Source organism: Eptatretus burgeri, chromosome 6 (assembly GCF_056783735.1).
Source record: "Eptatretus burgeri isolate ZD-2024b chromosome 6, Ebu_testis_v1, whole genome shotgun sequence".
Taxonomy (NCBI): domain Eukaryota; kingdom Metazoa; phylum Chordata; class Myxini; order Myxiniformes; family Myxinidae; genus Eptatretus; species Eptatretus burgeri.
The window spans coordinates 12,032,631-12,045,829 of NC_140966.1; the positions used below are offsets into that span (position 1 = coordinate 12,032,631).

The 13,199-nt window shown below is 42.8% G+C and overlaps 1 protein-coding gene across 1 annotated transcript; it reads left to right on the forward strand.

Annotated features, from left to right (window-relative positions):
* Nucleotides 1–376: 376 nt before the first annotated feature.
* KCTD4 (potassium channel tetramerization domain containing 4) lies at nt 377–10,164 on the forward strand. Its single transcript, XM_085884023.1, has 3 exons — nt 377–464; nt 1,867–2,186; nt 6,723–10,164. Exons 1-3 carry the CDS (start codon nt 454–456, stop codon nt 7,304–7,306), a joined length of 915 nt encoding a protein of 304 aa, XP_085740149.1. The 5' UTR covers nt 377–453; the 3' UTR covers nt 7,307–10,164.
* Nucleotides 10,165–13,199: the final 3,035 nt, after the last annotated feature.

A 13,199-nucleotide genomic window follows, 5' to 3' on the forward strand; every position in this document is an offset into this window, starting at 1 on the left:
TATATATGTATATATATATATATATATATATATATATATATATATATATATATATATATGTATGTATATACACACACACACATATATATCTTTATCCTCTCATATGTTGGATGTTTCTCATAATTGATGCTAAAGTGTCAATATTTGTGTTTTATTCACAGCTGAAAAATAAACAAATTGATATTTTAAACAATACCAAAGTCATAAGTATTGATCACATCTATCCTGAGTTGAATTTGACATTCAACCGTTCTACGCAACTGAATTTCCTGCCTTTGCCCTTTTCACAGTAAGGAACCGCATAGTGCGTCTTCCATAAAAGATGAACTGAAATAATGAATAAAACATTTATTCTTAAATCCCAAACCCAGAAACACCCCCTACGTCTTCCCCTGCAACAGCGTAAGCATCAGCTTTATAAGACCGAGTCGAGCAACAGATTTGGAACACTTTATGATACATTGGTAAGGTCACCCAAAAGGCTTTTTATATTGTTTGCTGTTGTAATTTGGTTGCAGTTCTTGTTATGCTTTATACTAAGTTGGTATTTTGGATGGTATTTTCTTTACATGGTATTTTCGTGTATTGCATTGTTGTACTTCAAAAGGTGTTCTTTATTTTGTGAGCTTGCAGAGGTTAAAAATAAGTGGTAAAAATGGTTTAACTTCTTGCAATTCCCACGTTGGATGTTCAAAAGGATATACCAATTGGAATGCCACTCGGGAGAGTGCATACCTTCGCCAGGCTGAACAGTTTACGTTTTGTATCCCACCGGTAGGCTGGATTCGGACCTGAACCAAAATCTAATCGGCTTGTTCTTGTCACCTAACCAACTCATCCACCAAGGTTTGTCATAATCCATCCATAATTTTTCCAAGATATCATGCTTTATGTCATTTTTGGCTCCATAACTCAATGGTGAAGAATCACTTTAAAAATTCTTTGATCGAGATTCGGATTCGCATCTTCACCAAAATAGAATCAATTCTTCCTTGTTATGTACCCAACTGACCAACAAAGTTTCGTCCGAATCCGTCCACAACTTTTTGAGATATTTTGTTTGAAACAAACAGACAGACAGACAGACAGGGTGAAAACATAACCTCCATCCACCTTCGGTCATGGAGGTAACGAGGTTATTAATATATATATATATATATATATATATATATATATATATATATATATATATATATATATATATGTATATATACCTTTGTATTCAAAATAAAAATGAGAATGTCTGTGAATGTGTCGTTTGAGGACCATTTTGAACGCTGCATGTATACTGTAATTCCAAATAATTTCCTTTCCTTTTCTTCAGCAACAATAAGATAAATGTCCAAAAAGTTAATTTTATGGATGTTGGGATGGTAACATCATGGTTAGTTTTCCTTTGACCGTTACATTTTCATTTTATTTATTTATTTGAAAGCAAACATTATATGTTGGGGAAATCGGGGTGCATTGGGACGCCCCCTCTAGCTCTAGCAGCTATATTATTGGCCAATGACATGAACTGCTAACACATTGCTACTCAATATATCATGGCCAAGACTGTAGCTGCTAGCGGTGGTGTCCCAATGCACCCCAGTTTCCCTTACATGTGTGTTTACATGCCACTCATCATTATCAGAGTTTTGTCTTTATTTACATGTCCATCAGGTGTATTCTTAAATTCTTCCATTCTTAATAATTTAAAAAGAGCTCTTCCATGATGTACCTTGTTTGTAGTGGTGACCGGTGTATTTGCAAATTCACGATGATTGCTCTGCTGTCGAACGTCTTGCTGAGTTATTTTTGAAATGAGTAATAATACTGCATATTACACGTACCTTGCTCTTTTATCTCCTTCCATTCCCACAGCTGGACCATGATTTGCTCACGAGATAGCGATGGAGCGATGAAAGAAAGGGGAAGTGAAGGGGGGTCAGTGAAGGGAAGTCGTGATGCTGAAAGGCAGAAAGAGAGCAATGGAAGGGGAGAGATGCAGAGAAAGGCGGGGAGTGTGAAAGGCCAAGAGAGAGGAAAAGATGAGAGCAGGACGGGATCGGAGCGTTCCGTGGTAAAGCTGTGTGTTGGAGGGACCTATTATGCAGCCACATGGGAGACCCTGGCACAGTTCCCTGACTCTGTGCCTGCACGGCTGGCCCGCGGGGAGGAAGTACCAGGAGCTGGCTTGCCAGGTAAAGCCTGCTGGTTTTCATTCTCAGGAACATCAAGTTATCATATTTGATAAGAGATATCATGTGGACACGATTAGGTGATCAAGAAGACTGCTGTTCATGATACATTATGGCCACATAATTACTAAACGTACATTATACGACTTGGTTAGAGCATAATCTCTAAGTCTGGGAGCTCGGCAGTTCAAATACCAACCGAGTCATACCAAGGACTTTAAAAAAAACATGGTATGTGCCACTTCCTTGCCTGACGTTCAGCATTTAAAAGGATAAGAGAATGGACAATGTGCATAGGTTGGTCTTCCATGGGGGATGAGGAAATTCTTCATCAGGAAATGCCTCGCTGAGTCCAGTGACAAATATGGCGTCATTGTTGCGGTGTCGCTGTGTGTCATGATTGCGTGTCGTAACATTCTCCAGGTATTCGGTGAACAAACTGGGGTCGCTTAGACAAAAAGCGTTGAAACTTCGATTCATCAGACCACAGTATTTTGGCTTTCATGGTAAAGTTGCACAATTTTGACTTGTATTTCTCCACTACTTTAGCCAATTCAGTAGACAATGTAAATAACCAGAGTTGGTGTCAAAGCCACCCAATGCTCGCCTGTTCATACATTTATCGTTTTTAAAAGACTCGTCTAATAATTAATATTTGTTTATAAAGCATTGCAGTGAAGTCTGATCCAAATAATTTTAAAGCAATATATGTATTTGTATATTGTAATCAGTAACAAGAGCACAAGTGAGCACAATATACGCCAGAACAAGAAGGTATATACAGAATTGTGCAACTACATGGAAAACAGCATCCTGTTGGCAACCACTTTAGATGACGAACAACCACTGCCATGGCAACCACTTTAGATGACGAACGTATGTCACAACACACCGTCTCCACAGTCTGTACCTATGTACCAAATATGAAACGTGAAAGTTGAAAACTTTGGGAGTTAGAGTGCGGACAGGAACGGACGGACGGACAGACAGACAAACAGACAGACAGACGACAGGTATCACATTATACGCCCCGATATATATATATATATATATATATATATATATATATATATATATATATATATATATATATATATATATATATATATATATATATCGGGCGTATAAAAAATAGTGTGGTAGATAAAAACATTAGAAAGGAAAAAATAACTTGCACCAAAAACTTTAACATTTTCACGCTCACGCTGACGCTCACGCCGGGGGTATCGCTAAAGCTCTCTGTTCTTTGAACAGGCGAGCTAAAAATGGGTCTTTGATCATGTAGGATATGATTCCTCCAGGAAAATGCAAACTGTGCACATTCGTCCGTTTTGACTTGATCCACCATGGTTTCAATTCAAATCAAGCTCACCCAAATATCTCTTAGGATTGGTTGGGAGCTGGTTAAAAAAACACATGTTGGTAACTGATTGAGTTCTATCCAACGTTAAAATGCATTTTGCTCTGCAGCGATTTACTTTAGGTATGCTTTTAAAGAGTAAATATTCGCACTGTCTGGCAGCTCATATAAAGAACATGAATATCTGGAAACAGAGATGGCAGAAAAAAACATGATTTCTCCAAAAATTCCCAAAATGAACTGCGTGGCGGCAATGAGGGTAAGATCCACTGAACCATCTTTTGAAGGCAGTTTCGCAAAGAAAAGAAAAGAAAAGGGGAACAAAAGAGTTTATGTAGGTGCGAAGCCTGAATTTTGGGGTGTAACCAGTAGAGGGTTTATGAAAGAATGTGTGCATCATGGAGGACATTGGGGAGGGTCGGAGGTCTTTGAGTAGACAGAACGACAGTGGAGCATTGGAGGTAAAACAAGAGAGAGGCCATCGACATGTCTGCAATGCGACAGCAACATGCCTTGTGCTTCAGCATCATTACAGGAGATGCAAATAATGTTGAGAGTTTTAGGTTCCACAGAATCCAGAACATAGATGTGATGCTGTGACATTGATCAATGGGGGGGGGGGGTGGGACAAGAGCTGTACACCATTGAGCTATGGATAAAGGCCATGTTGGCTGTGTGTAGTTCTGATTTATTGAGGAATCACTTGACTTGACAGATGATGCCCAGTCTGGGCCTGGCTTTGAAGGCTAGCTTTGCTGTATGATCGGCACAAAAGACATGGTTGATGGTCAGGCCTTGAAGTTGAGGACACTGAATACTTCCAGTGGTTGATTATGGAAATAGATAAATGGGTTTGTGCAACGATATATCTGGAGTGACAGGATGAGACGATGAGATCCTCAGATCCCTGTATAATACTCACTGCCGAACTAGCCATGGCATTCAATTCTGGCAACTCTTTAGTGATGGTCCTCGAGACACTCGGTGTGCCAAAGTTTCCATCATGTTCCTTCAATGGACTTAAAAAGTCTGTTTAGTCCAGAAACGACACAAAACGCAGAAGGAAGGGTGTTGGTGACGGAGAAGCGGAGGAGGCTGTTGGTGATTTGTGATAAGTTGATGTCCATGTGTTATTTCAAATTGTTCGAGATGAGAGACACCCGCTCCCCCATGGGAGCGGCAAGAGAGGGCAGGAGGGAGGGGAAGTAACTTTAAGCTGGAGGTAGCCATCTCAACTTCGTAGAACCTTCCAGTGCAGACCCTGGGTCCAACCACCAAGTTTCAACACATTTCTTCCCACAAACAAATCATTATGTTTGAACGCATTCCTCCATATCTTTGATGACGATAGTTTTCATTATACTATAACAGAGAATTTTATAATGATTTGTAAAACTTCTGGGAGTTTGATTTATTTTTAGCGATAACATCCAGGTTTCAAGTTATTCTGTCCAGCGATGCAGGAGTGCATCAGCACTTATCATAATTCATCCACTTCTTGTGATAATTCCCCACTTTAATATAAAAATAAAAACCAATGTTTGAGATAGCCATCCCAAATTAGTAGAACATTCCCCTGCACACCCAATGCCATTGTATGTTAGTCTGGGTGTTTACCGCTTGGTGTCGCTGTAGACGTGGTTTCTCTTCTTCGTCGTGTTCCCAGTCAACTTGGCCATGTGTTTGACTGCTTCTTGAATAAATTTGGTTTGTGCTACCTGGGACCTCGTTGGTGTTCTCGGCTGATCCTCACTCCCGTTGGCGTGGTGATAGTATTGTCTGAACCTGCGACTTTCAATCGGTGAGGTGGATGATTTCTGCTTTCTCTCTGAACTGTCAGAGAACTCAACACTCCAAAGATGGCTGCACATTGGGCTCCCAAGCAATGGAACCTCACGAAGCATGAAATAATCATATGTTGCATGAACTGGTTACAAAATCTTCAGTATCCTCTTTCCCTCGATCCAAACTTTTCGTATTTCCTCATCGAGTGTCTCACATGGGACGTTCCTGTTGCTATGAGATGCATCGCACAGCTGAAGGTTGCCCACTTGGACCTCATGCTTGTTCAAATAGCCAAATATTGTCCCATAATCTCCAGAAAAACTCCATTGTGAAGGCCTCTATTCTCTGGCCTCTAATTGGAAATCCATTCAGCTCCATTTCCGATTTCAGACAGCCGTGGCTCATTTCATCGATATGACTTGATCAAGCCACCTTCTGATGACCACCCAGAAGATGGTTTCCAAAGGCTTATGGCCTTTAAAGAGGATAGCCTGCTTTGGGAGAATGGGTCCATAACCCATCATGGACAACTCCCGACCATGGCTGAAAAGCTAACCCCTATCTGAGAAAACGTGGTGGTGCTGATGTGGAGCTTAGGACTGAGGAAGAAGACACTGGACATTGAGCTTTAATGTAGAGGTTCCAACGGTAACACTTTTTATTCTACGACAGCAGGAACCCACAACAAGGACACAGGATTTGCACACAAAAGGAAATATAGTAAAAGTTCTCAAAGAAATACAAAAATATGTAAAGTACATGGAAGTATCACATAAACATCAACCACGGCCATGACAACAACAATTACATGGTATAAAAGATCCTTTTTCACATTAGTGGGGCAACTTAGCATAACAATTGTGCATTTTGTGATGAAAGCACCAAATTTGGCACACTAGTACCCTATCATATTATGAACAGATTTGGATATTGGGCCATCTCAAATTCAGCCGCTGATGGCTGTGGCAGCCATTTTCCACTGTCATCAAAAATTTTGAGATGGCCCAATATCCAAATCTGTTCATAATATGATAGGGTACTAGTGTGCCAAATTTGGTGCTTTCCTCACAAAATGCACAATTGTTATGCTATATTTAGCTAAGTTGCCCCACGACATGTTTTACTTGATTTTACATCCTCATTGACACTCACAGATAAATATGCAACATGTTTGTCAAGTACAACATGCTGCCTTTTGATTAAACCCATCAGCAAAGTGACGCGTCGGGAGGCACGCCTAATTGATATAAAGGTAACCCTGATTTGATGTCTAGTAATGTCTTTCAGCTTTCATGTCATGTAATTACAAGTCCCTGCATTTTCATCCTGAGATATATTTTGTAAAACTAATTTTTTTTTTTAACTGTTTGTTCCACTGTTGTTTCTCACACCAGATATGGGTGATGGTGTCGTGTTCATTGAAGCCGACGGCATGCTTTTCCGCCACGTGCTCTCCTTCTTGCGAGCAGCCACTCCTGCTGCAGCGAATGCGCTCGTGCTCCCCGAGGGGTTCCACGAGGCCGAGGCCCTATCACGGGACGCTGACCAGCTGCGACTTCCTGCGCTCCGAGCTGCCCTCATTCAGCGCTTTGGAGATAGCCTTGCACGGCCACCCGTCTCATTCCTCGAGTTGTGTGATCGCACCGACTCAGGCCAGGGAGTGAGGGTGTTCTGCACGGTTCCACGCTTCCTCGACAAGCTGAAGGCACGTGTTGTGTCCATCTCGAAGAGCCGCCTGGAGCGCTTTCCACCCGAGTGCATCCTCAGTACGAGCGCACTCCTCTTCCGACATGTGGCGCGTGCTGAGAGCGGCGCCAAACTACTGCTCAAGGATGACTCGCTCTTCATTTGTCCGTTGGAGAGCCTCAAACACGAGTTCGCCGTGCTCGCATTGCGAGAGGGTTTCCAGCTGCACACTGCGCTAGATCGTACAGGGATCCCGCTGGCACAATACGATGCCTTGCACTTCTTTAAATGAAAAGCTTTTAGGTAACATGAGGCCATGAGCCACGATTTGTCCAATCATCCGTCATATATATATATATGATGGCCTGATCTCCACCAAATTTTGCCAATGTATTGGTAGTACCCAGTGTCAGGTCATGGGATCAAAAAGAAAATCCGCTCATCGTTGGGAGTGTTGGGGGTGACGACTTGCCATTGCTCCCAAAGGGAGCGGGTGTTTCTAGTTCACGAAAAACTGCTTATAGTTCCTAACTTGCTCTTCGTTCTTATTTATCAGGGTCATTACCATCAGAATCTGCACTCAGCATGGTCGTTGCATCCTTCCCTATTAACCAAGAGTGAGAATTGCTTCGCAATACATGTCCCCTACCCATGTGATATAATATTATAAGTCCAAAAAGGGCAAAACTGAAAAATTCACGAAACATCCTGAAACTTGAACTTGTTCTCCAACGTATCATCATAAAGCTCTGGACTAAGTTTCAGTTGAATATGCTAAAGGGTATGGGGAAAAAAAGTCTGAAAAAACACAGGTGGGATGGATGGACAGACAGACAGAGAGCAAACCTATAGTAGTCCCTGCTGGTGAAACCGGTAGGGGACCAATAAAGCAATTCTCTGTATGTGTGTACATCTGATGATTATATAATCGAAAACGTCTTGGCCGATCTCCATCAAATTGCAGGTGGTTCAGGTGCGGGCGATTTGAGGAAACAAATTCTCCATATAAATGTTTATCGTGTAGCGCCACCCAATGGTGGTGGGACACGATATTACAAGTCAGCTGTGGAGGTGACTTGCAATTTTGCACTTTATACCTGGCATAGTAAAAGTGCTTTACTGACCCCTGCTAAATGGAGGGGGTTATACGCTCCCGTAGGGAGCGGATGGCGTTTCTAGTTTAGTAAAAGTACGTAACGTGGCCTGCCATTTTAAACGTATATCATGTGTGAAGTATTCTTTGAACATGTATTTTTGTTAATTACTATTTTGTTTACTGATAATGTAGAGATTCTGACCTATCGTTTCCACTTAATGAAAGGGGCTATCTGTTTGTTCTTCCCCACCCCCCACCCCTGCCCCCAACTCTTCCGAAAGTGGCTTGGTTGTGGAGTGGGTACATCCTTGTTTCCTTGCTCTCAGGCCTCACTATTGTCAGTTTGAGTCCTTTGGCTGCTGCTCAAGGTGGAAGTTTCCTGCACTCTGTGATAGAGTGGAAATCTTTCCAGGATTTGTTCTTATCCCTGGAAACATTTACGACTCGTCTTGAATGGCCCAATGCTTTGTCCAGAGTATGGCCTCCTCCATCACCACTACCATCGTTCATCCCAAGCCCTCCTCTCCACCGCCACCACCATTCCCCTCGACCACTACGACCCCTATCCCCAATAGTGAGCTAAAACAGCCCTTTCTTGTCCTTATCCTTTCTCCTATATTTTCACAACCTCCTTTTTCTTCTCTCAACATACGTCCTGCCCTCCTTTCTTATCCTCCCTTCTCGTCCATTTCTCAAGTATAATTTTCTCATTCTCACCCACCCCACGCCTACCTAAAGAATATATAATCCTAAACATACATATAGTCAAAACTGTGCTGGTGATTAAAGCTGTTTATAAAATGCAAAAAGTCACAAAGGTGGGATGCAATGAGGTGAAGGGTACAGACTACAGACCTACAGAATTGTACGGAAAAGGCATCAAAATGCAGTTGGTTCTGTTTTTAAGCATATAATACAAATTTCGTTTTGCAATCAAAGAATGCTTTTATCAAAAAGTATCTATTCCTTGTACGTTGTAAATGCACAGATCAATATTTACCACTTGCCTTGTTGACTAGTCGTACGACATCGGTACACACCGCGGTCACCCATCTGTGTTGCTAAGGCTGGGGGGATCAAACACATTAAGGGAAAATGATCAACAGCTTCAGTTGAAAAAAAATAATCAAACGCAATAGTCAGAACACTTGAGCTACATTGTTTTCACAGCACAGGGACCCAGAGAGTTCAGCAACATTTAAACTTAAATATTTAGTGAAAATAACAGGATTTAAGGATGCCTAACGATCCAATGAAGATGTTTCATAAAACAATGCTTTAACTAAATTCCAAGTGTACCAATGTCCTTGTAATTCCTTTGAAGGTATAGTGGTTTATCCCAAAATATCTGTCCTGAATGTGATGTATGAACAAGCCTCTCCAAGAGCATTAGACCCACAGACAACACAAGCGTACTCGTATCAAGATAAAAAGCACTCATGGCAATATCTTCCAAACGTGTTTTTTCCCTTATGTCTGTCTGATGTGGAAATTCATTCCTTTTCCAATTTTGTCAAATTGACTTTATCCCTCAGAACGTCTTGGGTTCATGTGACAAATCGTTAAGGAGTTCATTGCATGGCTATGAAGATGTAAGGTGCTGAAACTGCTTGTGTTGAATAAGAAGGTGATATCAACAGGAGATGCAAAATCTGTTCAACTTGCAGGAATAGCCTCCCAAATTCTGCTGTATTTCACACACCACACCTGCACACCACTGCGGCTTCTGAAACACATGCGTACCGAATTTGGGTGTTTAAACAAGGTTGTTATCTGTAGGGAGGACATCTTTGGTAGCACTTAAGGTCCTTTCTGAAAAATTGCTGTGATAATCCAGTTATTGTCAGAGTCTACACACTCACTCAAAGTTCTGTGATTTGGTTGTGCTGATGCTACTTTTGTGTATTGATGAGTAACAACGGTTCTCGTGTTAGTCTTTGGTCAATGTAACCTTCAAATTGTCAACTTTTCCATGTTACAGTCCACTATTATAATGTGCTCACTTTGTCAAAATGTGCTCATTAAAAAAAAAACAAAAAAAACTGTGATTGTTGCAATCGGTTGTACCTGTGCATGTCATCCGCTGTATAAAAATATTCCCACAATACAAGTTGAATAATTCTGTAGAGCACTGTGCACATTTTACAACTGCTCCAACAGAGGTACAGCATTGTGCAACCCCAGATGTTGCTGATCCCATTCCAAATCTCACAGGTTAACCACTGGCCCGGGAAGCCGAATCTGACTCGATCTAATCGGCTGACTGACTCCAAGGTTGACACAACGCCTGGGTATTGTGGAATAACAAACTTGATTATTGAACATCGGGCCAGGCATCATGTTAAACACAGTGGCCTAATAGAGTGAGAGTTGGTACTTTCACTTCTTCGTTCGTGTGCAGCACTGGGCTGCAGGGTAGCATCATTGGCTGAGGGCGTGGCTCTACAGCTGATGCAATGACCTCTGCTGGTTAGGGCAGGAATTTGGCCATGGTGCCGGCGATAGCTCACCTACTCTTCGTGAAGGACACCATAAGATCTTTATGTCCACCAATGAATGCTGGCAGATGGCACTCCCATTTAACGCCCATCCGCGGGATGACACACACATTGATAAATCATCTGCCTGTGAAACACCAGGATGACAGTTTATAGCTGGGTCAGGATTGCTCCCAACAGTAATGACTCCATTTACATCTCTCTCAGACAACAGGGACCAACTTTTAACCACTCATCCCAACTATATGCCTGGTGTTGGTTTAATAGTTGGTATGATGGGCTTGGGATCCGAGGGTTCTGATTTATGAGGTGGTGGGTATTAGGGGGGATGGTGGAGGAGGGGGTGTGGACTGGTGGTGGGAATTGATAGGGGTGATGTGGGATTGTGGAAGGGGGAGTGGTGCTGGGGGTTGGGGGATGAAGGGTGGGGGGGACTCTGAAAATTTTAGCGTCCTCGGTCAAATCCTCTCAGAAGAGTAAATGATAATATATTGTCGCGGATCCGGGGTTTGAGGCTTGCCACAAGGGGAAGCACTTGGGTCCCTCCCGAATTCCAGATCATGAGGCTGCCGGGCACAGATAACTCCGCGCACCTGCAGGTTGCTAAGCAACCACAAACGCCGCCAGGCACGACCAGTCCGGGCAGGGTTACACTACTTCGCGTGATACCTTACCTGTGGATGGCCAGCTAATTGAGGTCAGTGCCCTCAGTGCACACTTAGATTATTACTGCCGAGTGTTACAGTGAGTGTGCGCTGGCTAAAGAAGTAAATTATTGGGGTAGAACATCCCGTCTAACCTTACTTGTGCACTGCATGGGTCCAATGAAGGAAAAGACAACCGAGACAGATTGGAAATCGAAACAAACAATTATGTATTACAAACACACAAGCAAACAATCATTTAAAAGCAAGAATTTATAAGCAAGAAAGCAAAAAGACACAAGACAGCAGCTTTAACCATAATACGTATTCTTCTTCAATCTTACTTTAACAAAAGACTTGGCCAATCATTCACTCGGGGGAGAAGAATGAAACAAGAATGACTCGAAAATAAAATAAAAGTAATGAATGGAGAAAAGGAAAGCAGTCTTTCCTTGTCTCCCTCGTCTCACACAAATATACAGGAGAATGCGGAGGAAAATGGATGGGGAAGATGGGCAGTGGCGATGTGAAATGATAGGGACACGCAGCCGCATCCCTGAGGTGCCCAGACCCAGTAGACGAGTCCTCTCTGGCGTCCCAGATATGCGAGCTGCATGTGAGACTCACCCTCCTCCGCCTCAGATTCTTCCTTCTCAGACCCCCATCAATGAGGTGCCGCTGTTCACCCTACTCGACCTTCGTGGCTGACAGGATCGAGAGAGCAGGATGATGTTCATGGAAGGAGTGTTCTTTTTCCACGGAACCTCGACTCCAACTGCTTGTGAAACCTTTCTTTTTTCACCCTCACACGCTTTTGTTCCCTCCCTCACAAGCCTTCTCATTCTTTTAGTCTTCTGCTCATGCGAGCTTGTCCCGTTTGTTTCTCCTTTCTGCTTCACTCAGCCTTCTGCGTCTGCTTTCTGCCTTCTCTTGCTTCTGCCTTTTGCTTCTCTTTCTGCTTTATGAGCTGTCTGCTCAGGAGGGCTCTTCGTCCCCGCTCGCATGAGCTTGTCACGAGCGCTTCTCTCCTTTCTGCTTCTTCTTCACATCAGCTTTGTTCCCCTCCCCCCACAAGCCTTCTCCCCCTCCCATTGGTCCGCAGCCAATAGGGGCGGGTGCATGACGTCAGTTGTGGACATTGCCACGCTGTTTTGAGAGAAATTTCAACGAAGCTGCTGCCCTACCCTCTATGTGTGGAAAACGCTCAGTCGCACTGTTCTGTACTGTACCACGCCCGCGATAAGCGCTGCAACCCGCAGGCCACGCCAAGCACTAAGCGCCACAAGCATGCATGTGAGACACAACACGAACATGCACGTGACCACACCAGATGGGCCACCAAGCAATGTGTGGATGGAGGAAACACAGAAAGGAATTCCGTCTGACTGAGGGACGACGAACAGTCACGGGATTGAAGGTAAGACCAATGGAGTGAAGGAGGGACTGTTGAAAGTAACAGAAGAGGAGGGGGAGACATTACACTGGAAAAATATAGCCGAGCCAATGCATGCCCCCTCGAACAGCCCTTTGACGAGGGACCAAGGACTATCTATTCAAAGACTAATGAAATAACTGATCCTTGAGTCACCTTTGTGTCCACGTATGCTCTCCTCCAGGGTAAGTTTTCCAAAACCATAACAATATATATATATATATATATATATATATATATATATATATATATATATATATATATATATATATATATATATATATATAGTTTTGGATTTCAGAATCACATCCGACTAATGCATACAAACATTTAGGACCTCAGACAGTTATTTCCCTAAATGCATGTCCAGGATAGACCCATCCCCATGTCTGGTGGGATTCTAACTTTGATACGTTGAGAAAGGTAAAGAATAGATTCCCTTTCTTATGGGATAGCCTTTTTCTCTTTATGGCAGACACATTCATTCACGTGAGATAGGCATTAGCCCAACGGAG

What these genes read in the sequence shown, in the direction of transcription:
- KCTD4 (XM_085884023.1), top strand. An exon ending in ACCAGGAGCTGGCTTGCCAG is followed by an intron (nt 2,187 to 6,722) that starts GTAAAGCCTGCT and finishes TTCTCACACCAG; the next exon opens with ATATGGGTGATGGTGTCGTG.